The sequence below is a fragment of the Auxenochlorella protothecoides genome (assembly GCF_000733215.1).
Source record: "Auxenochlorella protothecoides strain 0710 unplaced genomic scaffold scaffold33, whole genome shotgun sequence".
NCBI lineage: Eukaryota > Viridiplantae > Chlorophyta > Trebouxiophyceae > Chlorellales > Chlorellaceae > Auxenochlorella > Auxenochlorella protothecoides.
In genome coordinates, this window is record NW_011934206.1 from 53,924 (window position 1) to 78,785 (window position 24,862).

The 24,862-nt window shown below is 63.8% G+C and overlaps 7 protein-coding genes across 7 annotated transcripts in view; 3 read left to right on the forward strand and 4 right to left on the reverse strand.

Annotated features, from left to right (window-relative positions):
• F751_3044 (Neuropathy target esterase) overlaps window positions 1-7,310 on the reverse strand; it is a gene marked incomplete at both ends in the record, with an annotated part of 9,642 nt that extends 2,332 nt beyond the window's left edge. Inside the window, 17 exons of the mRNA XM_011398912.1 lie at window positions 341-431; window positions 608-740; window positions 979-1,097; window positions 1,278-1,426; window positions 1,555-1,772; window positions 1,974-2,082; window positions 2,376-2,586; window positions 2,830-2,915; window positions 3,240-3,713; window positions 4,150-4,276; window positions 4,507-4,702; window positions 4,941-5,069; window positions 5,694-5,786; window positions 6,070-6,496; window positions 6,703-6,865; window positions 6,990-7,057; window positions 7,153-7,310. Of these exons, the coding sequence (XP_011397214.1) occupies window positions 341-431; window positions 608-740; window positions 979-1,097; window positions 1,278-1,426; window positions 1,555-1,772; window positions 1,974-2,082; window positions 2,376-2,586; window positions 2,830-2,915; window positions 3,240-3,713; window positions 4,150-4,276; window positions 4,507-4,702; window positions 4,941-5,069; window positions 5,694-5,786; window positions 6,070-6,496; window positions 6,703-6,865; window positions 6,990-7,057; window positions 7,153-7,310 (2,951 nt within the window). The remainder of the gene's footprint in view (window positions 1-340; window positions 432-607; window positions 741-978; window positions 1,098-1,277; window positions 1,427-1,554; window positions 1,773-1,973; window positions 2,083-2,375; window positions 2,587-2,829; window positions 2,916-3,239; window positions 3,714-4,149; window positions 4,277-4,506; window positions 4,703-4,940; window positions 5,070-5,693; window positions 5,787-6,069; window positions 6,497-6,702; window positions 6,866-6,989; window positions 7,058-7,152) is intronic.
• A 2,208-nt stretch (window positions 7,311-9,518) lies between these two features.
• On the forward strand, window positions 9,519-13,756 carry F751_3045 (putative ATP-dependent RNA helicase DDX10; the record flags this gene model as incomplete). Its single annotated transcript, XM_011398913.1, has 12 exons — window positions 9,519-9,590; window positions 9,935-10,024; window positions 10,205-10,294; window positions 10,513-10,734; window positions 10,964-11,212; window positions 11,413-11,542; window positions 11,710-11,828; window positions 11,991-12,221; window positions 12,435-12,943; window positions 13,087-13,213; window positions 13,359-13,502; window positions 13,655-13,756. The coding sequence occupies 12 exons, from the start codon at window positions 9,519-9,521 to the stop codon at window positions 13,754-13,756; spliced, it is 2,085 nt and encodes a 694-aa protein (XP_011397215.1).
• Window positions 13,757-14,401: 645 nt separating this feature from the next.
• Window positions 14,402-16,597, reverse strand: F751_3046 (hypothetical protein; the record flags this gene model as incomplete). Its single annotated transcript, XM_011398914.1, has 5 exons — window positions 14,402-14,902; window positions 15,038-15,190; window positions 15,335-15,685; window positions 15,885-16,085; window positions 16,400-16,597. 5 exons carry the CDS (start codon window positions 16,595-16,597, stop codon window positions 14,402-14,404), a joined length of 1,404 nt encoding a protein of 467 aa, XP_011397216.1.
• A 1,516-nt stretch (window positions 16,598-18,113) lies between these two features.
• F751_3047 (Stromal 70 kDa heat shock-related protein, chloroplastic) lies at window positions 18,114-20,517 on the reverse strand (the record flags this gene model as incomplete). The annotated part of the gene is made up of 3 exons (XM_011398915.1): window positions 18,114-19,895; window positions 20,097-20,243; window positions 20,395-20,517. The coding sequence occupies 3 exons, from the start codon at window positions 20,515-20,517 to the stop codon at window positions 18,114-18,116; spliced, it is 2,052 nt and encodes a 683-aa protein (XP_011397217.1).
• A 167-nt stretch (window positions 20,518-20,684) lies between these two features.
• Window positions 20,685-21,113, forward strand: F751_3048 (hypothetical protein; the record flags this gene model as incomplete). The annotated part of the gene is made up of 1 exon (XM_011398916.1): window positions 20,685-21,113. One exon carries the CDS (start codon window positions 20,685-20,687, stop codon window positions 21,111-21,113), a length of 429 nt encoding a protein of 142 aa, XP_011397218.1.
• On the reverse strand, window positions 20,886-21,325 carry F751_3049 (hypothetical protein; the record flags this gene model as incomplete). The annotated part of the gene is made up of 2 exons (XM_011398917.1): window positions 20,886-21,107; window positions 21,320-21,325. The coding sequence occupies 2 exons, from the start codon at window positions 21,323-21,325 to the stop codon at window positions 20,886-20,888; spliced, it is 228 nt and encodes a 75-aa protein (XP_011397219.1).
• Window positions 21,326-24,047: 2,722 nt separating this feature from the next.
• F751_3050 (Archease-like protein) lies at window positions 24,048-24,565 on the forward strand (the record flags this gene model as incomplete). The annotated part of the gene is made up of 2 exons (XM_011398918.1): window positions 24,048-24,205; window positions 24,439-24,565. The coding sequence occupies 2 exons, from the start codon at window positions 24,048-24,050 to the stop codon at window positions 24,563-24,565; spliced, it is 285 nt and encodes a 94-aa protein (XP_011397220.1).
• Between the last annotated feature and the right edge of the window lie 297 nt (window positions 24,566-24,862).

The window sequence follows — 24,862 nt, forward strand, 5'->3', positions numbered from 1 at the left end:
CGCCGGCGGCGGGTGGGGTGGGCAATGGGGGGGGGGGGGGGGGGGGGGGGGGGGTCAGGGGAGGAACTGGGATCGTTTGGGGGGAAATGATAGATGGGACCCGAGACAGGGGCTGATAGGGGGGCACGCTTGTGGGATGGGGGGGGGGGTGTGCCGCACGTTTGCAAGGTACTATAGCGTACACGTGCGTCACCAAAGAAGCACACAACTGCACTGCGACGGCATGGGAGGCTTCCAGCTCGCTCCCTCAGCGACCCTTGAGCCCATGGCCAGTGCCCTGCGGCACCCGGCGCATATCACGCGTGTGACCTCCCATGGCTGATGCACGTAACCCCCCCACCTGACGCAGAAGAAGCGGAGCCAGAGGTCCTCGATGCGCTGCAGGCCCAGGGCTTCCCTCACGACCCGGTCAAACCCCGCGCCATTAAACACTGGGAGGGCAGTGAGGATGGGCTGTTGCTTGAAGACTCCGCTCTTGGTTGAGCCACGCCGCCGGCCCCAGGCTTTTCCACAGCGTTTGACCCCGCCAAGATCCAGATGTCCCCCCTTACATCATGCTGTGACCCAACACAGCCCCCAGGCCACCACCCCACAACATCGCACACACCGGAAATGATGGGCAGGGTGAGGTCCATGAGCAGCTTCCGCACGGATCCCATTTCTGTGGCATATCGCCGCACTGCATCCTCCATAGCCGAGCGGCGCAGGTTCTGCGCGTACAGCCCGCCCATGAAGGCGCCCTGTGCGTGGGAAGGGGATGGGAGCATGGATCGGAGGGTTGGTAGGGGACGAATGAGGGAGGCTAGAAGACCCCAGGGCACCCTCGAACCATGTCCTGGCTGAGCACCATCGCACACTGGCTCTCAAGGCTGCTGCTGTGACTCGACTGGCCCCTGTCAAACCGATGCTGGCTCCCACTCCCTCCCTCGCCACCGCACAATACGCCTTTGCATCACAGTCCCACGCCCTCCACCGCACCTGGGAGGTCCCACCCACAACGTCGATGGGCACCCCCGCATCTGCCAGGGCGTTGAGCACCCCCTGGTGCGCCAGGCCCCGGCTCCCGCCGCCGCTCAGCACCACGCCCACCGCGCGGTCTGCAGGCGGGCGCGTGGTGGGAAGGGAGAGACGCTGAGGTTTGCAGTGCAGCCAGGCGCACCCATGGAATGTGTGCGGTTACTCAGCAAGCCAGACACGCACCAGTGTGCCTGAGGTTGTCCAGGACGCAGGCAACCAAGGAAAAGACACTCGGCACGGCCAACCCTCACCACGCTCACCGGCCATCCAGCGCGACAGGCGGGCCATGTCTGGCTCAAACCCAAGCCGGATGTGGTGGTGGCGGGTGAGCAGGGGACGGGCGTCCAGCCAGGCCGCGGTGCCGGATGGTACGCCGTCCATGGCGTGCACCAGCACCAGCTCCACGCGCCTGTTTCGATGGACAAGGGGCGTAGGATCCAGGCTCGGCCCGCGTTACTGCACTTGAGCCAGCGTGCATTGGTCTTCCCATCAAGCGAACACATCCGGCCAACCGCAACTACCGTCACTCAGCCTCACATGAGGGCGGAGAGACTCAGGCTGGCCGCGCCGGCGGTGCCACTGGGTGATCCGCCGCCCTGCGCCGCCCCCTCGCCCAGCAGTGAGTTCAGGCCCTCCTGGCCCAGCAGCTTCCAGGCAGCATCCGCCAGCAGGTCCGGCAGCGTGCTGGAGCGGGTGACCAGCGACGCGGCGCGCGAGATGCTCTGCCACACCAGCGCCTGCTCCTGGGTGCTCACCTGATGGGGTGAGAAGATTTTTGTGGGGGGGACCTGGGGTAAGACTTTGGCGAACTTTCAGATGGTGCCAGAGCAGGTGTTGGTAGGTGTGCATACACCTCTACTGCCTATGCTTCAAAGCAAAACCAGCCTCCGTCTCATCAGTGGAGAGGAGTTGGCCCAGGGTGTCTCAAGCCTCCCTGTCACCACTCCCTCAGACACCTGCGGCGCGGTGCACGCTGGGTCGGCCACCAGTAGGGTGCAATCCGCCTGGCTTGCGCAGATGCGCGACCATGGCGAGTCGCGGCCGTCGCCCACAAGGATGATGAACCTGGGGATCCAGGGAAGTGGGGGAGTGTGAGTTCGTGCTCCTGTGCATAGCGCCCCAGAGCTTTCCTGTGTCTTGCAGCAAGCGTTCTTTTCTCTGTTTCTGCAGCCATCTGAACTTGAGCCACAGACGTGTTTTGGAGTTTAGTTCCCCAAAGATCCTTGCTTGAGCACTATTATGTAAGGTTCTGCTGGGCCCTCCACTGCCCAATCAGACTCACTCAACAGGCCACCCAGGTGCCAGCGAGGGCCCACTCCTTCCCAACCCTGCTTCCCCCACCCTACCGCTCGGCTCACCTAAACTCTTCTTCCTGCGCTGCCATCCAGGAGCAGACCTTGGACCTGTGGAAGCTGGACTTCAGGCGCGCGTGGGTGGTGGGGAAGGCGGCCGCGATGCTGGCGGCATCCAGGAGCAGAGTGGGACCCCACATCAGCTCCAGCGTCCCCCGCAGCTCCGTCGCCAGCCTCGTCACGGGGTCCATCGCAGAAGCTCCACCGCTCACACGCCCTGGGGAGTTGGGAGGGAGGGGCGGATGGGGCTGACAGCTCTGGAAGTGTGGCGGACTGCCTACAGAAGAATCCTGACACAAGCTTCCTGGGGTCATTGGGGATCTTCACCACAGCCCCAACGACCGAGGGCTCCTTCAGGACTCATGATATACATCCCTGGTCCAACCTGACACCAGTCCCTCACCACGCACCCCTTCACCTACCAAGCAGAACCTTGATGGCCCCCACCCTGTCGACCCACCTGCGGGGAGCACGGCGATGGTCACGATCTCGCCCCGGCGCCGGTTGCCGCCCTTCTTCCACACCGCCGTCTCCCCCAGCGACGTCCTGGGACAGGGGAGTTGTGCGCGAGGTGGTGAGAAGTTGGATGCTGAGGGATATGGTGCACGTGATTGGACCCATCCAGAGCGCCGCTGCCTTGGCAAAGATGACCGGCCCCGTACGAGTCACCGACGTGCAGGTGCCTGGAGGCTTGGATGTGCCAGCTCTCAGAGCACCGCTGCTATGTGCGCGAGCCGGGTCGACCTTCCTGTCACTTAGACCCTGGGCATCGCTCCCCGCACCAATCAGACGTCTCAGAACGCCAGCCCAGGAACCGCACCCCCCCGTGTCCCCACCTCCCACCCCCCCCCCCACCCCCAGCAAACTCACGCGTCGAGCGTCTCGCGCTGGACCCCCGCCACCCCGCCCCGCCCGCGGTTGCTCTGGGAGGCGGCCAGGCGCTCGGCCATGCCCTGCAGCACGCGCGCCGCGGCGCGCGGGTGCAGCGCGCAGAGCAGCTCGAAGGAGCCGCGCGTCAGGCGGCACAGCTCCGCGTCGCGGATGCAGATGGCGGAGGTATCGTGGCGCCCGCCCGCCAGCGCCCAGACCGCGCCCATGGACTCGCCGCGGCCGACGTCGTCCTCCACGCCCACCTCGCGCCCGCGCGAGGCGCGGTGCAGCAGGCGCGCGCGCCCCGAGATCACCACGTACATGCACTCCGCCACGTCGCCCTGGCGGTACACCACGTCCCCTGCGTGCAGCCACACGCGGTTCAGCCCCAGGGAGGTGAACTGGCGCACCACGGGCCCCAGCGCGCGCGCCGCGCCCAGCAGCAGGTCGATGTACACCGCCGACTTGAGCGTGCTCGACAGAGGGGCGGGGGCGTCAGTGGGGGGTGGGGGCTCGCGCGCCTCGGGGGAGCCCACCCCAGGTCCCCGCCGCTCCGGCCGGCAGTCCTGACCGGCGTCCGCCTCGCCGCCGGTCGGATTGTCGTCGGCTGGGGCGGGGGGCGCGGCGCCCCTACCCTCCAGGGCCTCGCGTAGGAGGCCCGAGGCGTTGCGGCGGGACTGGGCGGCCGGGGCCGCGGCGGGCTCGTCGACCGCGTCGGGGCGGCTGGCCGCCGCGCCCGGCCGCAGGGGGCTGGCGGGCACGGCGGGCCTCGCTTTCGGGCCCTCGGCCACGTCGGTGCCCGGCATCCCGGCCGCGCCCGCCGTCCCTGCCAGGGCGCTGCCGGCCCGCTCCAGGGGGGGCCAGGTTGCTGGTGTGGGACTGGCGCGCTAGGCTGCGCGCGCCGCGGGACCGGAGGAGGGCCGCGGCCGGGTCGACGCCGCAGGGGCCGTCGACCGGCGACTGGCCGGAGGGCGAGGCGCCGAAGCAGGGGCTCCACACCCCTGACGGCTGGGGGCTGGCCAGGTTGGCCAGGGAATCTGTCGGTGGTGTGGGGGAAGGGGGGGGGGGCACGTGATGTGCAGTGTGCAATCAAGGAAAGACAGTTCCCGGTGAACGTGGGATGTGCGCGCGTGCATGCCTGGGCGGCGTCGAAGTGCGCCCTGGAGCCCAGGCAGTGCACCCAGGGCATCCACCGAGCCTCAGACCCTGTGCGTGCAGTGAAGCAGCCTGTCACCAGTCCCCTCCACCAGACCACTCCCTCGCCCACCCGAATCGTCATACAGCAGACTGTTCAGCTCCCGGGCACCGAATCCCGCGAGCAGGCAGGGCTCCCCGCCGGCCGCAAACTCGCACTTGGTGCGAGTGGAGGAGAGGAAGGCGGCGCAGCTGACCAGGCTGCCGGGCAGCACCGAGGCGGTCCTGGGCTCCTGTCCCTCCCTGACCCGAGTGGCCACCAGCGTGCCCTGAGGGGAAAGGACGGCGGGGGTTGCTGGTGTGATGCGTGCATGAAAATTGTCCTGACTGTGGGTCGAGGCGCGCAAGAGCCGGGCCGCCCCGCGGGCGTCCAGCCAGACGGATGTTTCAAGGCAAGAGCCCTTTCCCAGCATCAGGTGTCCTGAGTCGTCCCCAGTCCTGTGAGATGCTCCAAGAGAGTCTAACCCTTCGTGCAGTCTTCACGAGGGTCACCCTACATCGCCTCACCTCCAGCACGACGTAGAAAGCGTGCACGAGCGCGTCCTGGTCGTGCAACTGCTCCATGGGAGCCACCACCCGGCGCCTGCCCAGCCCAGCCGCCAGCTGCTCCCAGCTCGCCTCGCGGATGCCCGTCTCCTGCGCAGAGTGTATGGTTTGGTGGGGAGGTCGGAGCGGGATAACAGGGCGAGCGCAGGGGGGAACCCGGGGCGGCAGGCAGGGCAATTCATGATGCAGGAAATCCGGCACTGCACCCTATCTTTCCCAGTCCAAGCGAAACCCAACGATGAGCACACAGAGCGCAAGCCTCACACCACATTCCCAGATATTCACCCCTCCACCCCCCCCTTCAAAATCGCGCACATGCGGCGCCACGACGTCCCAGCCCTCTTTCAGGCACGCCGTGTCCTCCGGCAGCGCGGCGGCGGCGGCGGCGGCACGGGCCAGCCCCGCCGTGGCCCCCGCCATGGCCTCCCGGAAGGGGCTGGCCTGCTCGCTGTGGAAGCTGACGCGCCGCCGCCCCATGGTCACCACCCTGCGCGAGGTCGGGCACTCCACCGCGGCGGTCCCCGGCGGCGCAGCGGCCCCCTTGTCCTTGAGGATGCCCTGGCGGCGAGGCGCGGCGGCGGGGGACCCCGGCGCCGAGGACCCGTCCTCCGCGCCGCTGGCGGTGGCCGACCCCGGGCTGGAGGGCGCTGAGGCCCCCGACCCGCCTTCCTCCGCCGCCTGGCCGGTGCGCAGGGGCGGTAGGCCGGGGAGCACGCCGTCCATCTCCAGGCCCTTGAAGTCTTCCAGGGGCAGCTGCAGGAAGTCGGAGAGCACGAAGTGGGACACGCGCCACAGTCGTGCCATGGCCTTGGGTAGGGTGTGTTTGTGGGGAGGGAGAGTTTGGTTTTTGTGTTTCCTTCAAGTGGGGGAGAAGATGGTGGTACTAAAGAGAAATGGAGGGCAGGGCAGGGTGCATGACACTTAGGGTCGCAGCCCGAGGAGCCGGGGCAGGGAGGGTAGGTCCACGGCTGGGTCAACGGTGAGGTTGCATGCCCGTTGCTGGCAGGGCTGGGCATGGACCTGATCAGCGCGCTCAGCCCTGCCCCTCCGCCAGCCCCAACTGCCCTGCTCCCAAACAACAACCCCGCACCTTCTGCAGGTACACCAGCAGGGTGGCGGGACGCGCCAGGATGAAGTTCAAGAATAGGTCGCGCGGCACCTGCACCAGCGTGCACCCCTCGGCCAGCGCAGCGGCCGAGGCGGCGCGCGGCGCGCCGTCCAGCACGTCCAGGTCGCCCACGCTCTCGCCGTAGACCAGGACGTTGACCAGCAGGCGGTCCGTGGAGGGGTCGGCGCCGCCGCCGCGCGGCTCGGGTGCGGGTAGGTAGGTGCCCAGCCGCCCCTCCACCACGATGAAGATGCCGGACTCGCTGGGGTCGCCGGCGTTGAAGAGGGGCTCGTGGGGGCCCAGGGTCACGCGCCCCGTGCCCGCGTACAGGCCCCGCACGTCCTCCGCCTCCAGGCAGGAGAAGAACTTGGTGCTCTCGAAGAAGTTGGGCAGGTCGTCGATGACCCCGCTGCGGGGGGGGGGGGCGCGGGAGGAGGGGGGGGTGTTGGCTTGTGGCCTTGGGGTGCAAAGGGGCCAAAGAGATGTAACAAGAGGACAAAGAGGGTTTAGCTGAGGGTTGAGGTCTTGGTGGATGCGTCCCAAACAGGTCCTTCCATCATGCCCAAAGTGGCCGCATCCTGACGCCTGGCACAGGCTCACCACCCACCCGCCCACCTGCCGGAGTCGGAGGAGTCGGGGCCGGCCAGGGGGGAGGTGGGGCTGTGCTCCTCGCCGTGGGGGGAGGCACCCCCGGATTTGAGGCCAGAGCGTGCGTAGCGTGCGGCGTAGCGGGCAAACGGCGTGCGCAGGGCGTGCGGGTGGCCGTCGTCCAGATCTTCTGGGCACCGGGTGAGGGTTTTACGTCCGGTGCATGTGTGTGGGCTGGCAGGGAGCCTTGCTGTTGATGCATGCAGGCCCGGCCCGCTGTCACAGGATGTCGAACGCCCCCTGACCCCCCTCACCTTCCAGGGTGAACAGTTTCATGCCGCCACGGTCCTCGATATAGGCTGCCACCGCGGCAGTGATCCCCCTGCAGGGTGGTGTGGGCACAGGGGTTGCCAGCCTTCCTGCCTCCTCCCTCACACGCCCATTGCCTGCAGGCAAGGATCCCAAAGCAAGACCCACCTCCGGATGGCCTTCAGGACCCGGGTGACGCCCCGGTTGTAGCACTGCACACATACACCCAGGGCTGCCGCATAGGCTATGACCTGCAGCCTGCGCCTCCAGTCCAGGGATCTGTCCCGGGAGGCGCTAGCCTGGAAGATGGGGTAGTCGGAGTCCATGATGAATCAGACGCGGTACCGGGAATACATGCCGACAGGAATCCTGAAGCCTCGCGATGGGTGATAAGATGCAGAAAATGCGAGGTAAAGGAGATCGTGATGACCGGAGTACGGTCCAGACCAGGCGAAACCCCGCGGCGCGCTCTCAGAAGCCGGCCTGGGTTAAGTTGCTTCCGTGGGGGAGGGTGCACGGGACTACTTCACCGCCACGGCAATCACGATTTTTCTTTGAACTTCTCTGACAAGCGAGTCTGATTCAATTATGTACATCACATTCACACTGAAATTTTAGTCTGTGATCCTTCTTTGCACTGCAATGCGCATGCTGCCCTCAGTCATCCTCCGAGTGTTCCAGCACGCTCCAGTTGCACCACCCTCCTGCATGGTATCACATGGATCCAGCATAGAGTGGACCTCCCCGATGATGATGAAAAGTCGGCGACACGCAAGACGTTCATGGCTGGGGGCATGCCTGCACACGACATGCCAGAGTGCAGATTGGAAGACACCAGCTGCACCAAAGTAGGGCAGGGAAGCTAGTACCCCTGTGGCACACAATATTGCCCCAATTGCTCTACACGCCGGCCTGGAATGCACCTTTAACTTTCACTTTCGCAGGGCAACAGCCAAGGAAGCCGCACTGCGCCTCCTGAATCTTCGCCGATACCCGGCCAAGAAGCTCACCGAGAAGTTGCTGGAGAAGGGCCATCCCCCGGACAGCATCGAGCAGGCGCTGCATGATCTGGAGAAAGTGGTGGGATGAGGTGCCAGCCTGCATGCAGACTTGATGTCCAAGGGGAGTGCAGAGTGGGCACTCTTGTCGTTGTGCCTGCAGACACTCCCACAAGCTGCTGCTCCCAATGCTACCCTCATTCCCTTAGGGTCTGACAGGAGATGCAGAGTACGCGGAGGTCTATGTGCGTAGTAAGTGGCGGCAACAGCTCTGGTCTCCCAGGAAGCTGCAGTATGTGAGCTGCAGTGGATGGGGGGAGAGTGATTAGTTGGCTCGCCGGGGCAGGAAGTACCTGCTGCATGCTTATACTTCTGCACTGCATCTGCCTGGCCAATGGGCAGGGCATCATGTTTTTAGACTGAGCAGCCCTTCCTCGATCATCCTGCCCAGGAGATGAAACATCTGGGCATCGACCAGGATCACCAGAAGGCAGCGCTCAGTGCCCATTTTGGAGAGCAGGGGCTTCAGCTGCGGCACTTTCTCGAGCTGTGGCGTTACGAGGGACTGGGCGCCCAGTCAGACGTGGACGGTGATGGCGCCCGGGAGGCAGAAGCTTTTAGAAAGTGTCAAGCACGTCTGGAGCTCGTGAGAGGTAGGTCATCCGCTGCAGATATTGCCAAATTTTATGGCTGGCTGCAGAGGAGGGGTTTCAGCTTTGACGAGGCCCGGCTCCTGTACGATGCTTGTCAACAGCTCAAGGAAAAAGATTCTGAATAGAGGTAATACTGTAATGACGTGCAGGACTGTATCATTGCTTGATGTTAAATAGGGGCACACAGAGGAAGATTCAGAATACATAGGCACCTGGACTAGGGACTCCAAAGGAGAGGAAGACACCAGCAGTCAATGGACCGACTTCCAAGTCACCAAGACGCACAATTGTGGCCAGGACTCATTGGCGCGTGGTGCTGTCCTCTCCGGCTGCAATCGCTCTTAGCTTCTCCATTTGCAGACGGGCAAGGGCCTGACTCTCCCTTTTGCTGTCAGAGTCTAGGTGGTGCTCCTTCCGAAGCTCCTACTCAGGACAGGGAGGGAACGGGAAAAGGGATTTAAGTGCGCATAGCAGCTTCAGATACTCCATTGTCCCTCCCAGAGAGATAACCATGCTTCCAAGCCGTCACCCACCTCTTCAAATGCGGCTCGCTCGGGCATGCAGGCAACTATCACTGCCGAACCCAGCGTGGGCCATGCCAGGAAGTAGGCCAGCTTGAAGGCATTCAGCTGCTTTCGCCTGTAAAATATCGTGGCTGCTCCAGCGAGGGTCAACCCAGCACCCACAAGCATTCCATCTTGCGCGGTGACGATCATCGTGAGGTCGCGACCTCGTCCCACGTACTTCCTGCTATTCCCTTTGCTTCGTTGGCCACAGGGGACGTGATGAGATCTCGCTCTCAACACCGGCCGATGAAATTACAAGACATTTGCTGGCAATGTGCTGTTAATTTCGCGCTCATGTCTGTGTGGAGCTGTTCGACATGAAGCCGGGTGTGCATGCGACCGTCCTGGGGCGCCGGCGCGCAGAGAAGAAGACCCCGACGATACTCAGCGTGAGCAAGCCATGCCATCAGGTCCAAGAGGCAATTAATGCAATATATAATATAACCCATATGTTTTGTTGACACGCTCCACATGGGCGCCCGCGAAGCGTGCTCGGGGACACCATGCCCGCCAGCGGAAGCGGTCGGAAGTGGATGCGGAGGAAATAAAGCAAATAGAGGCTGCTTTGCGGTCAAATGCGCCAGAGCCTGGAACAAACCCACTGTCCCTGCCTGCCGCACCTGAAGGAGTGACCACCTGGCCTGCCTCTCGCACCTTTGACGGCCTGCCGCTCTCCCGGCACACCAAGGAGGGGCTGGCTGCTGCCAAATTCACTCGTCCCACCGCAGTGCAGAGGGCGGTCTTGCCCCATGCTCTGCTGGGGAGGGATGTGCTGGGGGCCGCAAAGACAGGATCTGGCAAGACCCTGGCCTTCCTGATCCCGGTGAGTGGTGCGGATGGAGGTACTGGATGGCTGGCCTGCCGCTGCTTCCATGCACCACAGCCACTGGGGAGATGTGAAGCCCATCAGATCCCTATTGGCTCCAGAATCGGGTCCGCAGTCCCCAGGATTCAGGAACTCACCAATGATGATGCCTTTCACCTGTCTCCCCTTGATTGCCAGGTTCTGGAGTGCCTTTACAGGCAGCAGTGGGGCGCCTTGGACGGTCTGGGTGCCCTCATTCTCACTCCCACGCGTGAGCTAGCACTTCAGGTACTATTGGTCGCATTTGGGATTGCCTGTTGCAGGGCTTTTCAATGTCTTCTCTTGCGACTAGAGCCTACCTAGAAGCACCCTAGAGCTCGCTCTGCCTCTTTGGATTGTGAGCGGCTCGTGAAACCAATCTGGATGAGTACTGGACTGGAACCCAGGCAGCTTCAGGTCCAATCCTCTCAGGGCCCTTGTACATCGCATCCACCCCCCTGCTCCAGATCTTCAATGAGCTGAGGAAGGTGGGCGCCAAGCATGAATTCAGCGCCGGCCTCCTGGTGGGTGGGAAGGACGTCGCCGAGGAGCAGTCGCGCATCTCCTCCTTGAACATCCTGGTGGCGACGCCGGGCCGCCTGCTGCAGCACATGGACGAGACGGCGGGGTTTGACTGCTCCGGGGTCAAGATCCTGGTGCTGGATGAGGCGGACCGCATCCTGGACCTGGTGAGTGAATGGCATGGGAGTGTGTGCGCTAGAGGTCAGCTCCTCGTGCTGCTTAAATTTCTGATGAGGGCTCTCTCTTACCATCCACCCTGACGTGCCCTGAATGACTGCCCCTGCGTTTGAAGGGAGGCGAAGTGCCTGATCACATCCTCGACATCAATCTCGTCGTCTTTCACCCACATTCCCACTTTTCCTCATCCCCCCACCCCTGTGTAATCCCATGCGCCAGGGCTTCTCGGCGGCACTTAATGCCATCGTGGACAACCTGCCGGCTCAGCGCCAGACGCTGCTGTTCTCTGCCACGCAGACCAAGTCGGTCAAGGACCTGGCCCGGCTGAGCCTGCGCAGCCCCGAGTACCTGGCCGTCCACGCTGAGGCCGAGGTGCCCACCCCCATCAAGCTGCAGCAGGCGTACATTGTCTGCCCCCTCCAGGACAAGACGGACATCCTGTGGTCATTCATCCGCTCCCACCTCAAGGTCAGTGCAGGGCAGTGCAGTGGGTGGGTGGGGGATTCCAGAACGCACCATACGACTACTGCCCTAGTGGAAGCCTGTGGCCGGCGGGGCAATGCTCCTTCAAGAAGGGTCGCAGCAGGGACCCTGCTGCCTGCCCCGGCGCCCTGCGCGGCCTCACTTCCCCATTCTAGCCTCAAGCCAGCCTTCCCTGACCCGCCCAGGCAAAGATCATCATCTTCCTGTCCACCTGCAAACAAACTCGGTTCTACTTTGAGGCATTCCGCAAGCTCCGGCCAGGGGTCCCCCTCCGCGCCTTGCACGGGCGTCTGAACCAGTACAAGCGCATGGGCGGTGAGTTTTGGTGACAGTATGGCAATCTGTGCCTACAGGTTTCCTGTCTGTGCAGTCGCGTCCAAGTATGCAGGCACCTTTCTGCACGGCCCAGGGGCTTCAAACAGGCAGTCCCTGTTTTCAGTTCGAAAGTTACAACCCTGCCCATCCCTCACCCCACTTCATAGTCTTCTACGACTTTTGTGAGTCCAAGGCCATGGTGCTGTTTGCCACAGACATTGCTGCACGCGGCCTCGACTTCCCCACCGTCGACTGGGTCATTCAGGTGGTTCAGGGTCTAGGGAAGGTGGGCATTTGGGGCTCTTGTGAGTGTTTTGCACGAATACCCAAACGTCAAGGAGCAGCTGCTGTGCAAGGCCACTTCATCGGGCAGCGCCTTGCCCCTCAGCCGCCGGCTGTGCGTTCCGCATGAACTCTTTCCGATCCTCTCTCCCCACCACGATGCCAGGCTGACTGTCCAGAGGACAGTGCGGCCTACATCCACAGGGTGGGCCGTACCGCGCGATACATGGCGGCTGGCAAGAGCCTGCTCCTGCTGCTGCCCAGCGAGAGCGAGGGGATGCTGGCCTCGCTGGGTGAGGCCAAGATACCCATCAAGCAGCTGCGCCACAACCCGGAAAAGATCCAGTCTGTGACCCCGGCGCTGCAGGCCCTGCTGTCGAAGGACGCCGAGATCAAGGTGTGTGTGTGAGGAGGGCGACAGGCGGTGTTGGTGCTGCGCTGCAGAGCGTCATGCAGCGTCTATGATCCCTAGATGCCATCGCCACATGAGCGCAGCGGCCATGGATCCTTTGAGTCTTTGCACAGACCATTCCTGGCCCGACAATACTTGGGACCTTCTTCACCTGCACTGTCCTACTCAATTCAAATGCAAATCCACGCCTCCTCACAGGGCCTGGGCCAGAGAGCCTGCACCTCTTACCTACGCTCGGTGCACCTGCAGCCAAACAGGTCCGTCTTTGACGCCGCTGCCCTGCCGGCGGGCGAGTACGCTGCCAGCCTCGGCCTTGCAGCCGCCCCCAAGCTACGCTTCCTCAAGCGCGGCGCAGCTCAGGGCCCGGGTGCTGAAAGGCGGGACGAAGGCGAGGGCGGGGCCAGTGATAGTAGCGGGGAGGAGGAGGAAGCAGCAGAGGGCAGGGCACATGCGAGAGAGGCAGGGCCATCTGGGCCCCCTCCAGATGAGAAGGATGACTTCCTGGTGGTGAAGCAGCGTGACGCCCTGGGAGTGAGCGAGGCTGTGGCCGAGGAACCCATCTTGAATCTGGCCGCGAGCCAGTCAACAGGAAAGAAAAAGCGGTTGCGCATCCGCCCCGACCGACCCAGCAGCAGCAGAATGGTGTTTGATGAGGAGGGGGAGGCGGTGGACCCGCTGGCGCAGCTCGTTCCAGAGGGAGCGGCAAGGTAGGGGTTGCAGGGGCTGGCATGCCTGTTTTGGGGGTTGGGGTGTGGTGTGGGCTGTTGAGCACCTGCCGAGTGCAGATGGCTCCACACAGTCCCGACCTGGGATCAGGTCATCACCCGTCCCTTCCCTCTGCAACCCAAAGGAGCGATGAGGGGCACGAGACGGCGGCGCAGCGTGCACAGCACGTGCGGACACAGATGGCGCAGCGCGACGCTCTGGACAAGGCGGAGCAGCGTGCCAGGAGAAAGGAAGAGCGGGAGTCCAAGAGGGTGAGCCAAGGGGGGCCAGGCACAGGGAGGGCATCAGGCCTGCTGGCGTCAGGGGTATCTTTCTGCCTATCCTGGTTCTGACACTTGCAACCAGAAGTCTCGACGAACAGGACTCTCCATATCCTCCCCCGATGCTCACTTGCAGGCCAAGCGCCTCGCACGTGAGAGGGAGGAGGCCATGGAAGGGGAGGAAGAGTCTGCCAGTGCCGCCTCGGATGGCGAGGAGAGCGAGGAGGAGAAGTTTGGCGGGCGCTTCAGGAATGGGCGTGGGGCGGAGCTGCGGGAGGAGGTGGGTGGGGTGGGGCTGTTGAGGGGATATGCTGTCAGAGCCTTTGTGAATCCAAGGGCGGCAAGCTCCTCCCTTGGAGACGACTGGTTTGCATGCCGGCTCCCAACATGCCCTGCTGTGCCGATTCCGCGCACCCCTGCTGACGCATGCAGGCTGGCGCCGAGGTGGCGCACATGGGCATGGTGCCGGCGACACTCGAGGACCAGGAGGCCTTGGCCCTGCGGCTCCTGTCTGGACGGAGAGGAGGAGCCTGACAGGGCGGGAAGCCTCTGGGGAGGTTCTGGGAATCAGTGCCCTCCTTCATTCTTCCTGTTCACAAGTGCTCCCTCCCGTCCCCTCCACCCCTCCCAAGACACACTGCAGTGTTCCGGTTATTACAAGGGTGCATACAGTGAGAGTGATCAAGAATCGTACACGGTAAGGAACAGAGGGAGGGAAGAGGGGGCACCAGCTGAATGGGCCAGGGCTTATGGGATCGAAGACGGGGGATGATCTCGGGAGGCCCAGTCTTCTCGCATGGAGGCGGGATGGACGGACGCAAGTATTGGAGACAAGGTACACGGCAGAGCAAGGGCGGAGTGGCAGACGATGAAAGGTTGAACGTGGGGGCATCTTGGGAGGCTTGGGGCGCACACAGCACCTCTGTCGCAGAGTGTGCTTGCTGCTGTGGAAAAGGTTGTGTTGGGTGGTGCCCTTGTGGGCGAGGCACAGGGAACGCAGGGGAAGGGGGCTGCGCGACTTGCGGCCTGGCACGGAATCGCCCCAGCGGAAGGTGCCAGGGTGTTTGGGTGCCTTGCCGCTCGGGGTGGGGGGGCAGGGCCTCCGAAACCGGTTGCAGCAGCCAAGGAGGCTATGTCCAGGCGCAGGGTGCTCCTCGCGCCCCTGCTCCCGCCGGCCCCCTACTCCGCGGCAGGGCGGCAGGGGTTGAAGGGCTCCAGGCGCCCGAGGTTGGTGGCGGACAGCGCCTCGTCCAGGAGCACCTCGCCCTCGCACACCTGGCACAGCACGCGCGGCGCGGCGTCCAGCGCGGCGCTCAGCCCCTCGTCCTGGTCCCACCCCGCGTCAACGACGAGGCGGGCCAGCGAGCGCGACCCGCCCACCAGCGCGCGCAGCCCGCCCGCGCTCAGCGAGGCCCCGCGCCCCGTCCCCGTCAGCGCCAGCCGGCGCAGCGCGGGCAGCGCGGCCAGCGGCGCGACATCGGCGTCGCTGGTCCAGCCGTGCGCCAGGCTGGCCTGCTCCAGGCTCGGCGCGGTGTGCAGGCCCGCCGCCAGTGCGCGGTGCAGCGCCGTGGAGCAGCCGACGCAGCGCAGGGAGACCAGGCGGGCCAGGCACGCGCCGTCGTGCGCGTGCCGTGCGTCCATGGCCGTCCCCGGGCAAGTCAGGTGGCTGAGGTCCAGGCGCTCCAGCGCGGGCAGCGCGGCCGCCAGCGCCAGCGGCGCCCAGCCGTCGGGCAGCGCCGCGGCGTGCAGCGCCAGCGAGCGCAGGGAGCGCAGCGCGCGCAGCGCGCGCAGCGCGGCAGCGTCCAGCGCCGGCACGTGCGCCAGGCGTAGGGCCGTGAGGGGCAGCGGCGCCAGCGCCGCCAGGCGTGCGACCAGCGCCTCGCCGCCCTCCAGCGAGACGCCCAGGGCGGCCAGGGCGGGGAAGCGGGCCAGCGCGGCCAGCTCCTTGCCCGCGTCGCCGCCGTGCACCTCGGCCAGGCGCAGCGTGCGCAGCGCGGGCAGGCCGCCCGCGCCCGCGACGCGCGCCAGCGCGCCCAGCTCCCCGCCCCGGCACGCCAGCTCCAGATGGGCCAGGGCGGGCAGAGCGGCGAGCAGGGCCTCCAGCCCCGGCACCCCGGCCTCCTCGGCGCAGGTGGACCCGCCCAGGTCCAGGCGCCGGAGGCCGCGCAGCGGCGCCAGGCCACCCATGCCCTCCAGCCGGCAGTTGACCAGCGCCAGGTCGCGCAGCGCGGGCGCCGACCCCAGCGCCGCCAGCGCCGCCGCGTCCAGCTGGCCGCAGGAGGAGAGCCTCAGCGCGCGCAACGCGGGCATGCCCGCCAGGCCGCGCAGCGCGCCGCCGTCCAGCCCCGCGCAGCCCCGCAGCTCCAGGCGCTCCAGCTGAGGCAAGGAGAGCACGGCGGCCACCGCCTCGAGCATGCCGTGCCAGAGAGCGCCCAGCTCCAGGGAGGTCAGGTCGCCAGACGACTATTCGTGTGTGGGAACAGAGGGTGTGGTGGGTGAGTGCATGATGTGGGGCAGTGCGTCGCATTCCAGAGGTGTGGCACGGGCGACTGTCACTCCATGGTGTGCGATGCATCGCTCGGAGGGGCTGCCCAGCCGCCGCCAGCCATGACACCCAGCACAACCTCATGGCCCACATACACAACATCCAGGATCAAATCACCTGGGGGGAGGTGCCATTGACCCAGGTCAGGGAGAGGGCGCGCAGGCTCTGGGGAAGGTTGGCCAGCTCCGCGTGGCTGCCGGGCAGGAGCTGCTTGCGCGACAGGTGCAGGCTCTGCAGGTTGGGCATGCGGCAGATCTGACGCAGGACCTGGGCCCGCATCCCATTGGAGTGACCCAGTGTCAGGTGCTTCAGGTCCAGCTGTGATGAGGGCAGGGGAGGCGGCCGATGGTTGGCAAGTGGAGCAGGCCAGGGGAGAGGCTGGAGGTGCATGCCGAACGGTGTTTGTTTGCCTTTCGGAACACGACGCTTGATCGCTTCTGCCAATGCTCCCCCCAATGCGACGCCCAATGCATCATCATAGATGCCATGAGCCTGTCCGCCAAAGGACACTGCAGGTGCGCCGTCCCTGGGTGGCTTTGCCTGCTGAAACATTTGAATCGGCAGCATCGCGATTAGTCACTGCACGACTACCCCCACCCACTGCGGCGACGTGCCTGTACGAGTGCCGGCACCCAGTACTCCTCGCCAGCCCGGCCCCAGCCACGCAGCATGGTGAGGTCCACCGACTCCAGTGATGGGTAGCGGGCTCGGGTGATGCGGGATGGGCGGGCGTATGAGTCTGGGCACAGCTCCGTGAGCGTCTCCCTCGCTGCCGTGGACCAGGCCTTGCAGACCAGGCGCACGCTGCGACGGTCCTCGACGCTTAGCATGCCGATAACATGCTTGATGCATGCCGCTTGCGCGCCATCGACGGACCCCCATGTCCTCCGGAACGGCACTCGCTGAGCAGCAGCAGCATTTCCATGGGAGGCCGACACCAAGACATTCAAGGAGGGTGGCGAGGGCGGGCCAGCCGATGCATGCCTGTCCAGGTGCTTTAAGGAAGGTCCAAAACAGAAGAAACGCCTTCGTGAGGGGACCTTCGCCACCCTCTCCGCCGTCGACAGCTGATACGCCTCCGTCATTAATATATTACTGACTTTTGATGAGACATGAACCCGGACTATGTAATACCACGAGATGGCAGGTGAATTATTATGAGGACATGCGACGTTCAAGCTGGGGTATATCCTTACATTACCAACGCGCTGGTGCACAACCGTTGGGTAATCGCTGGACGATTCGAGGTACGGGTAGGGTTTCGGAGATCTGCGGCTCCGCAGAGATTCCACCTCAACGACAAGAGTCCAGAATCCCATCGTACTCAATTTCACTCTGCCAATCGCAGGATTTTGCGGAGATGTCCTGTGACATCGCATTATGAGCCTCTAACCTCGTCCACCGGTGCCCAGTGCAACAAGTGATCCCCCTCCATTGATTCCCCGCTGATGCTTTCCCCCTAAATCTCAAAATGATTTCCTGAGTAGCCAATACGGAAGATCCTCTCCGCGCTTGTAATGAGGATCTGTCCACGGTGGTGATCACCACGCGGTCGCCGGTCCAGATTCCTCAGTCACCACATCTCGCGCGCACAGCTTGGTCGTACCCAGCAGCCGGTCTACCACGGCATACAGAAGATCGCCGGTTGAGGGCATCGACGGCATGCGCTGTGCAGGGCCAAGGCTGATGAGCCATATTGGGCGCGGCTTGGCCATGGAGACGGGAATCTTTCTTGGCCCTCCGGCCCCGTGCCGGACGCTCGCGGGTCACGTGCCAAACGCCAGCCAGACACACCGTGTGGAGTCGGGCGGGAGTCAGCGGGTGGAAAGAGTGCCTCTATTCACCCAGATCCTCAACGTAGGGGGGATTGGGTGAAATCGGGTTTGCAGTGGCCGGGATTGTCAGGTATCGAAGCAACAGCTGAGCCTGTGAGGTGACCATGGATGGCATCTAACAAGGCAGGCAGACCCCCTCTGTGCATGTGGCTGGCAGATTTCTTGGGTTTTATGGTTGAAGAAGCCGTTTCAATGAGAATGTGGAGCAAACAAACAGCAGGGAGGGGATGGTCAAGCATGCCCAGCGGCGGCACCGAATCGGGAGCGGGCTCTCGAGCCCCCCATGCATTCGGAGGGGTGCGACCTGCCAGTCATTCAAGCGAGCAGCTGTGCCACCAGCCACGGGAGGCCCAACGGGTGTGCACTGGATCAACATGGGGTGTAAAGTACGTGAGTGTGTTGTGGGTGAGGAGGGAGGGCAGGGAGGGAGATGGTGTGGGCGACGAGCATGGCCCGCGAGGTCCAGGCGCCGAGCTTCATCAACCGGGCGCACCCCCGATCAATCCACCAATCAGGCCTTGTTGTCCCCCCCCTCGGTGAACTCGGCGTCGATGACGTCGTCGCCGCCCGCTCCGGCACCCCCCGCGCCGGGCGCGGCGCCGCCCTGCGCGCCCGCCTCGGGCCCCGCCCCGGGCGCGCCGCCCGCGCCGCCGCCGTACACGGCCTGGCCCAGGGCCATGGCCTCCTTCTGCAGGTCCTCGATGGCAGCCTTGATGGCCGCCGCGTCCTCTCCCGGCGCGGCCTTCTTCACCGCCTCCACCCGCTCCTCCAGCTTGGCCTTGACGTCGGCGGGCGCCTTGTCCCCGAACTCAGCCAGCTGCTTCTCGGTCTGGTACACGATGCTGTCGGCCTGGTTCTTCAGGTCCACCAGCTCGCGGCGCTTGCGGTCCTCCTCCGCGAACTTCTCCGCGTCCTTGACCATGCGGTCCACCTCCTCCCCCGGCAGCGTGCTGGCCCCCGTGATCTTGATGTCCTGGCTCTTGCCCGTGCCCTTGTCGGAGGCGGTGACGGACAGGATGCCGTTGGCGTCGATGTCGAAGCGCACCTCGATCTGGGGCACGCCGCGCGGCGCGGGCGGGATGCCGTCCAGCCGGAAGTTGCCCAGCGACTTGTTGTCGCGCGCGAACTCGCGCTCGCCCTGCAGCACATTGATCTCCACGCTGGACTGGCTGTCGGCGGCGGTGGAGAAGGTCTCCGTCTTGGAGGTGGGCAGCGTGGTGTTGCGCGGGATCACCTTGGTGGCCACCCCGCCCAGCGTCTCCAGGCCCAGGGACAGCGGGGTCACGTCCAGCAGCACGATGTCGGACACCTCCCCCGCCAGCACGCCGCCCTGGACGGCCGCGCCCAGGGCCACCACCTCGTCGGGGTTCACCGTCACGTTGGGCTTCTTCTGGGCCAGCCGCTCCACCAGGCCCACCACCGCCGGGATGCGGGTGGACCCGCCCACCAGAATCACCTCGTCCAGGTCGGAGTAGGACAGCTTGGCGTCGCGCAGCGCGGCCTCCAGCGGCAGGCGGCACCGCTCCAGCAGGTCGCTGGCCAGCTGCTCAAACTTGGAGCGCGACAGGCTGGCGTCGATGTGCTTGGGCCCATCGGCGGTGGCGGTGATGAAGGGCAGGCTCACGCTGGTCGTGCTCGTCGCGCTCAGCTCGATCTTGGCCTTCTCCGCCGCCTCGGTCAGGCGCTGCAGCGCCTGGCGGTCCTTGCGCAGGTCGATGCCCTCTTGCGCCTTGAAGTCGTCGGCCAGCCAGTCCACGATGCGGCGGTCGAAGTCGTCGCCGCCCAGGTGGGTGTCGCCCGAGGTGCTCAGCACCTCGAACACGCCGTCGCCCACCTCCAGCACCGAGACGTCAAAGGTGCCGCCGCCCAGGTCGAACACCAGGATGGTCTCGTTGGACTTGCGGTCCAGGCCGTAGGCCAGGGAGGCGGCGGTGGGCTCGTTGATGATGCGCAGCACTTCCAGGCCGCCGATGCGGCCCGCGTCCTTGGTCGCCTGGCGCTGGGAGTCGTTGAAGTAGGCGGGGACGGTGATCACCGCCTGGGAAACGGCGCCGCCCAGGAAGGCCGACGCGTCGTCCGCCAGCTTGCGCAGGACGATGGCGCTGATCTCCTCGGGCGCAAACTCTTTCTTCGCGTTGGGGGATGCGATCTTCACGTTGGAGGAGCCGTCGGAGACCACACGGTATGGCACCTGCTTGCACTCCTCCCCAACCTCTGCCATCTTGCGCCCGATGAAGCGCTTGACGGAGAAGAAGGTGTTCTCGGGGTTCACCACCGCCTGGCGCTTGGCGATCTGTGATCAGGGTGGGAAGGATGGGGGGTTGTGGAAGTTTTGAACAGTGTCCCCGTTGGGGACTTCCACAGCAATGCTGTGAGTTTCAGCTTGAGGCAGTGCACGACCTCCGAACGACAACCCACTCGCAAACCCAGAAAGTTCTACACAGGGCCACAAACTCTCCCCTGATCGTCTATACACTCCCCCCAAAGCCCTCACCTGCCCGACCAGCCGGTCGCCGGCCTTGGTGAAGGCCACCACGGAGGGCGTGGTCCGGCCACCCTCGGCATTGGTGATGATCGTGGGCTTGCCTCCCTCCATGGCTGCCACCGCGGAGTTGGTGGTGCCCAGATCGATGCCCACCACCTGCAGTTGGGTGCCGTCGCATTGATGTCAGCGCGTGGTGCAGGGACCAGGACCAGGACCGCATGCATGCTGGTCGACAGGACCCACACGTGAGGCTCCCCCGAGGACTCGCCTTCCCAGCCCTGATGGCCATGGTGCTGCGTCGTCCCACCGCGGGACGGAAGGCTTGTCGGGATTGCAGGGGTGCTCCAGAAATGGAGGCCCGCCCGCCTCGCAGTCCCTTGCTCCCAAGGAAGCCAGTGCCCATCGCCGTGCTCATGGTCGCGCTCTGCATGCCTGCTCGGTTACCACACCTTGCAGTAGACTTGTATATGGGATACAGGATGTGTAACAATAAAGCAATGTGGCAGGGGAGGGAGGGTCACCGGGCCCTTGTTCCGTGGGTCCGCATGCGTTGGCGAAGGGGATAAATCATCGAGCGAGTTCCAGGAAAGGGCGACCATGCGGTCGTTCCTGCCTCACACCGGGAATGAAGCTTCTGGAAAGGACATCGCACTGCGGCCACGCCGGGCGCCTGGCCCGGCGTGCACCGTCATGGAACGCCCCTTGGTAGACGAAGAGGAGGCGCTTGGCCGGTCTCGGTGCCCGCAGTGGCAGGGTGCGCCGCCCAGCACCCGCGCCGCCTCCCCCTGCCGGCCGCGCCTAGTCGTCTTTTCGCCTGGTAGGGGGCGTCCTGGAGTGCAGAGGATGCATTTGTCTGTCCTGGGTCTCCTGTCTCAACCCGGGCAGGAACTGGGAGGAGGCCCAGGCCCTCAGCGCGCCCAGGCCCCTGCCCCGACCACCCTCCCCGCCCGGCAGGCGCTGACGTGGCGGCCGGTGGGGGCGGGGGGGTGGCTCGGCCGGCACGACTCCCCGGTATGTGCCCTGTAGTATCAGTGGAGGGAAGACGTGGGGTGCACGGCTCGAGCACTTGCAACAGAGCTGGTGAGCAACCATGCCTGTTGGACCATCACATGACGACCATCCAGAGCTGGCCAATACACAATCCTGCCAGGTTGCTCACATGCACCATCTCCAGAAGGGACCACCCCAGACCTCCCCCGCTTTGGCCCTTTCTTCAGCTCCTTGAATCTCACCTCCATCTGATGGGGCTGGGCTCAGCGAGGACCCTGCCTCCCCAGAGTTGCCCTCACCGCCTCTCCTTCGCCGTAGTTGCTCGTCGCCGCCATCGGCATCGAAGCCGCCATCGTCCATGCGCTCCGTGAGTTCCACTTCCTGTGGGCCCCGTCTGGATGATCCCGCTCCCCGTGAGGCAGGCATCAGCAGGTGACACATGTCATCGTCGTCATCTGCACATGCATGAGGGGGGGTGTCGGATGAACAGTGCTGCACGGAGCGCCATGGTGTACTTTGATTTGATACACGGGGGGGGACCATGTGCACATACAACCATCCCTGGTCTCGATGCCATAAGAACCCCAGCACAGGCCAAAGCGTGGTCTGGTGCTTTCAAAGAGCTGTGATCCAGGCTGCACAGCAGGCAGCAGTATGAACCAGCTTGGTCAGGAATATTCCCACATAAAAAGCCGAGATGCAGACGAGCCGCTGCTCACGAGCGAGGCGACGGTTCATGCCCACAGGCACCATGGCTTATGGCCTCCATCTCAATCCCACCTGAGCCCAAAATGCTTGTGCTCGTGCTGTGGTACGCCCGCCCCATGCTCCCTGCAGCGCCCTGGCTGCTCCTGATGAGGTGCAGCTGGGCGACATGGCTGCTCGGTGGCTCGGGACTCGTCCCCAGAGTCCCATAATGTGTCACAATCATGCCAGCCCACGTGGAGTACTCCTGCCTGCAGGAATGAGATGGTGGATGGGGTTGGCAAAGTGAGGGGATGAATATGACATCACAAGGGACAGGGCTCGAGGGGTGGAGCGCACTTGTTGTGGGCAACTCACGCCCACAGGGTGTGCTGCCTAGAGTTTGGTCTGTGAACCTGCACTGTCTGGAACTGCCCTACACAGAACACAGCAATGCAACGCAGGGAACAGCAATGTGCGCTGCGCAGTAAGCCAGTGCGGCGGCGATAACCCACCCGAGGGGAAGCCGCTGAGTTGGGATGAGCAGCGTCTCCCTGGCATACATGGCCGAGTCCGACAGCAGGCCATTACACCTCTTGATGTCCGCAACCTGTTGGGAGACGGTTGATGGCTCTGGATCAGTGATTGGAAGCGGCTCTGGGTAGCCTTAGGGCCAGCTCTACCCTGCAGGCTTGCGCCGTAGGGAGCATTGTTGACAACACTGATTACCAGGCCTCCACCTCTATGCCGGACTCACGGATGCGTTGTATCGAATGGCAACGCCAGCCAAGGTGTCAAGCTTCGTCACCTGTGAGCATGTGGGGAGTGAGCTGGTGGAATGAGAACTGACTCCCTCTTGACGAGGAGCAGGAGGGACAGGCTTTGGATCATCCGATCAAGATAGAGCCCCACATGATGTGTGATGAACTGTTGTCCAGAGCTGCTGGCGCTCTCTTCTGGTTCCGAGGTGGGTCGTGACGACTGAGGATCAGTCATACCCTCATGCTCTGGGCCGCACTGGCCCAGCAAGCCAGGTCGGGGTTACTAAGAACGACTTTTGTATCTCAGCGGTCTATCTGGGGGTCCAGTAGGTCGTGGAATTGAAGTCGTGCGTCCCTCTTAACTGCCCGGTTGCTCGTGCAGCTGGTACGTCGCTGGACGGAGGCCCGCGTCCTGTGCAGATGCGAACACTTGGCAGCGCATACACAGAAGCTGTCAAGGAAGTAAGCGACTGGATGCAGTTCGTGAGCAGGGACTCGTCCTGTTCACAGCGGGCGTTACTTTCACATTTCGGAGAGCCGGATCTGGCCGCGCGCAACGCATCACCAGTTTGGCAGCAATGCAGTGGGAAAAATATGGCATTGACATGTCAATTGTATCAGTGTAATAAGCATTCGATACGTCCTCAGAATGCACGAGACACCCTCGCCAAACAATCCTATGTCGGCTGTGGAGGCGCTCCCACAGCGACCCCCACGAGTACGAAAGCGTCAGAAACTGGAACAGAGCGAGCTTATAGAGAATTGTGCAACGTCAGAGGTACCGAAAAATGAAAATAGAAAGAAGACCACTCAGCCTGGGACTGAGCTACAAGACAGGACGACGGAGGGAGGGGCAGAGGAGCCATCAGCATCCCACCCAGATGCACCCCCGGGGGCTCGGTATGAATGTGAGTGGGTTCACTGACGGCATGGTAATGGCTTCGACTGTCCCATCCTTGGAGGCCGGGTGTGTGTGTGTGTGTGGTCGAGAGGGGAAGGGGGGGGTTCATGTGCATGGCGAGTACATTGCATGCTGGCCATATTGCAAGTGCACCCCTGGAATGCATTATCGACAATCTCACCTCGCCCTTGTGTACCAGACATGGACCACACTGCAGACATACAGCTTCATTCCTGTGAGCGGTTGATTTGGGAATGCATGATGCAATGCATGATGATGTTCTGACTGCTTCCTGGGTGGAGATGATCATCAGGCATTCTGTGAATCCAGGTACACTCACTGAATGCTGCAGGGGGCAACACCCTGAAGGAGGCACTTGAACAGGTCGGACTGTGCATGTACAACTACATGACCCCCCTCACAGGCATGGGAGAGGCATTGGACAGTCCGCCCCGGTGAGATGCCTGTGCATCCAGCGTGTTTGAGAGAGTCGTGGGGCCTGTAGTGAGTTTGTGATGATGTGGGTCGATGTTGTGCCTGGGTCTTCTACGTCGCACATTGTTTCGGATCTACATTGCTCTCCCACATGGGGTCAAGTCTTCACTCGACTCCCAGCTCCATCCCATGCACAGGAAGTTCCAGGCCACAGGCCATGACCTCCACTCTCTTCTCTTTTCCTTCCTGGACGAACTCCTCTTCGTATTCAACACCGAATTCTTTGTCTGCCAGACCCTGAGCATCACCAGTCTGGACCTGGAGGGCTTCACACTGGAGGCCGAAGGGTAGGGTATTTTGCAGGAACCGCAAGGCAGGGTCCTGAGGGGGTTGGAATGCGCTTTCAACCGACCCGTGCCGCCACTCTTATGCAGTGGGGGCATGCCCATGGATTATTTGGGGGTGGCGGAAACGCGCAGATGGCTGTCCACCAAGGTGTCTTCAGTCCCTGCAGTGCTGCCTGGCCGCCTCCCTTTGGCTCCAAAACACCCAAAGCTCCCCTCCCACCACTCATCGCCAGGCGGGGCGACACCTTTGACCGTGCACGGCATGCTGCGGGCACGGAGATCAAAGCCATCACATACTCTGCCATGGAGGTGGTGCAGAATGCAGAGCGCACCGATGTTTACGTTATCGTGGACATCTGAGGTAGACGGGCTGGGCAACACCCCTGAAAAGGGGGAGGTAGGCCCAGCGCAGCAGCCTGCACCCATCAACATGACCCCCCCCAGGTGCACCTGCTGTTGCCCCCTCGCACCCAACCTAACACGGCAGCGCTTACATGATTAAGAATACAGCATGGGTTGGGTACATCGTCAGGGGAAAAGCAGGGCTGTATGTCTCCCTCGCTGTCTTGGAGCGCCAAACAATGCGAAAAAAGAGGGGGCGAGGCATACGTACAGGGAGAGGGGCTTGCTTGGCGGTGCGATGTGGATGAACCCGGG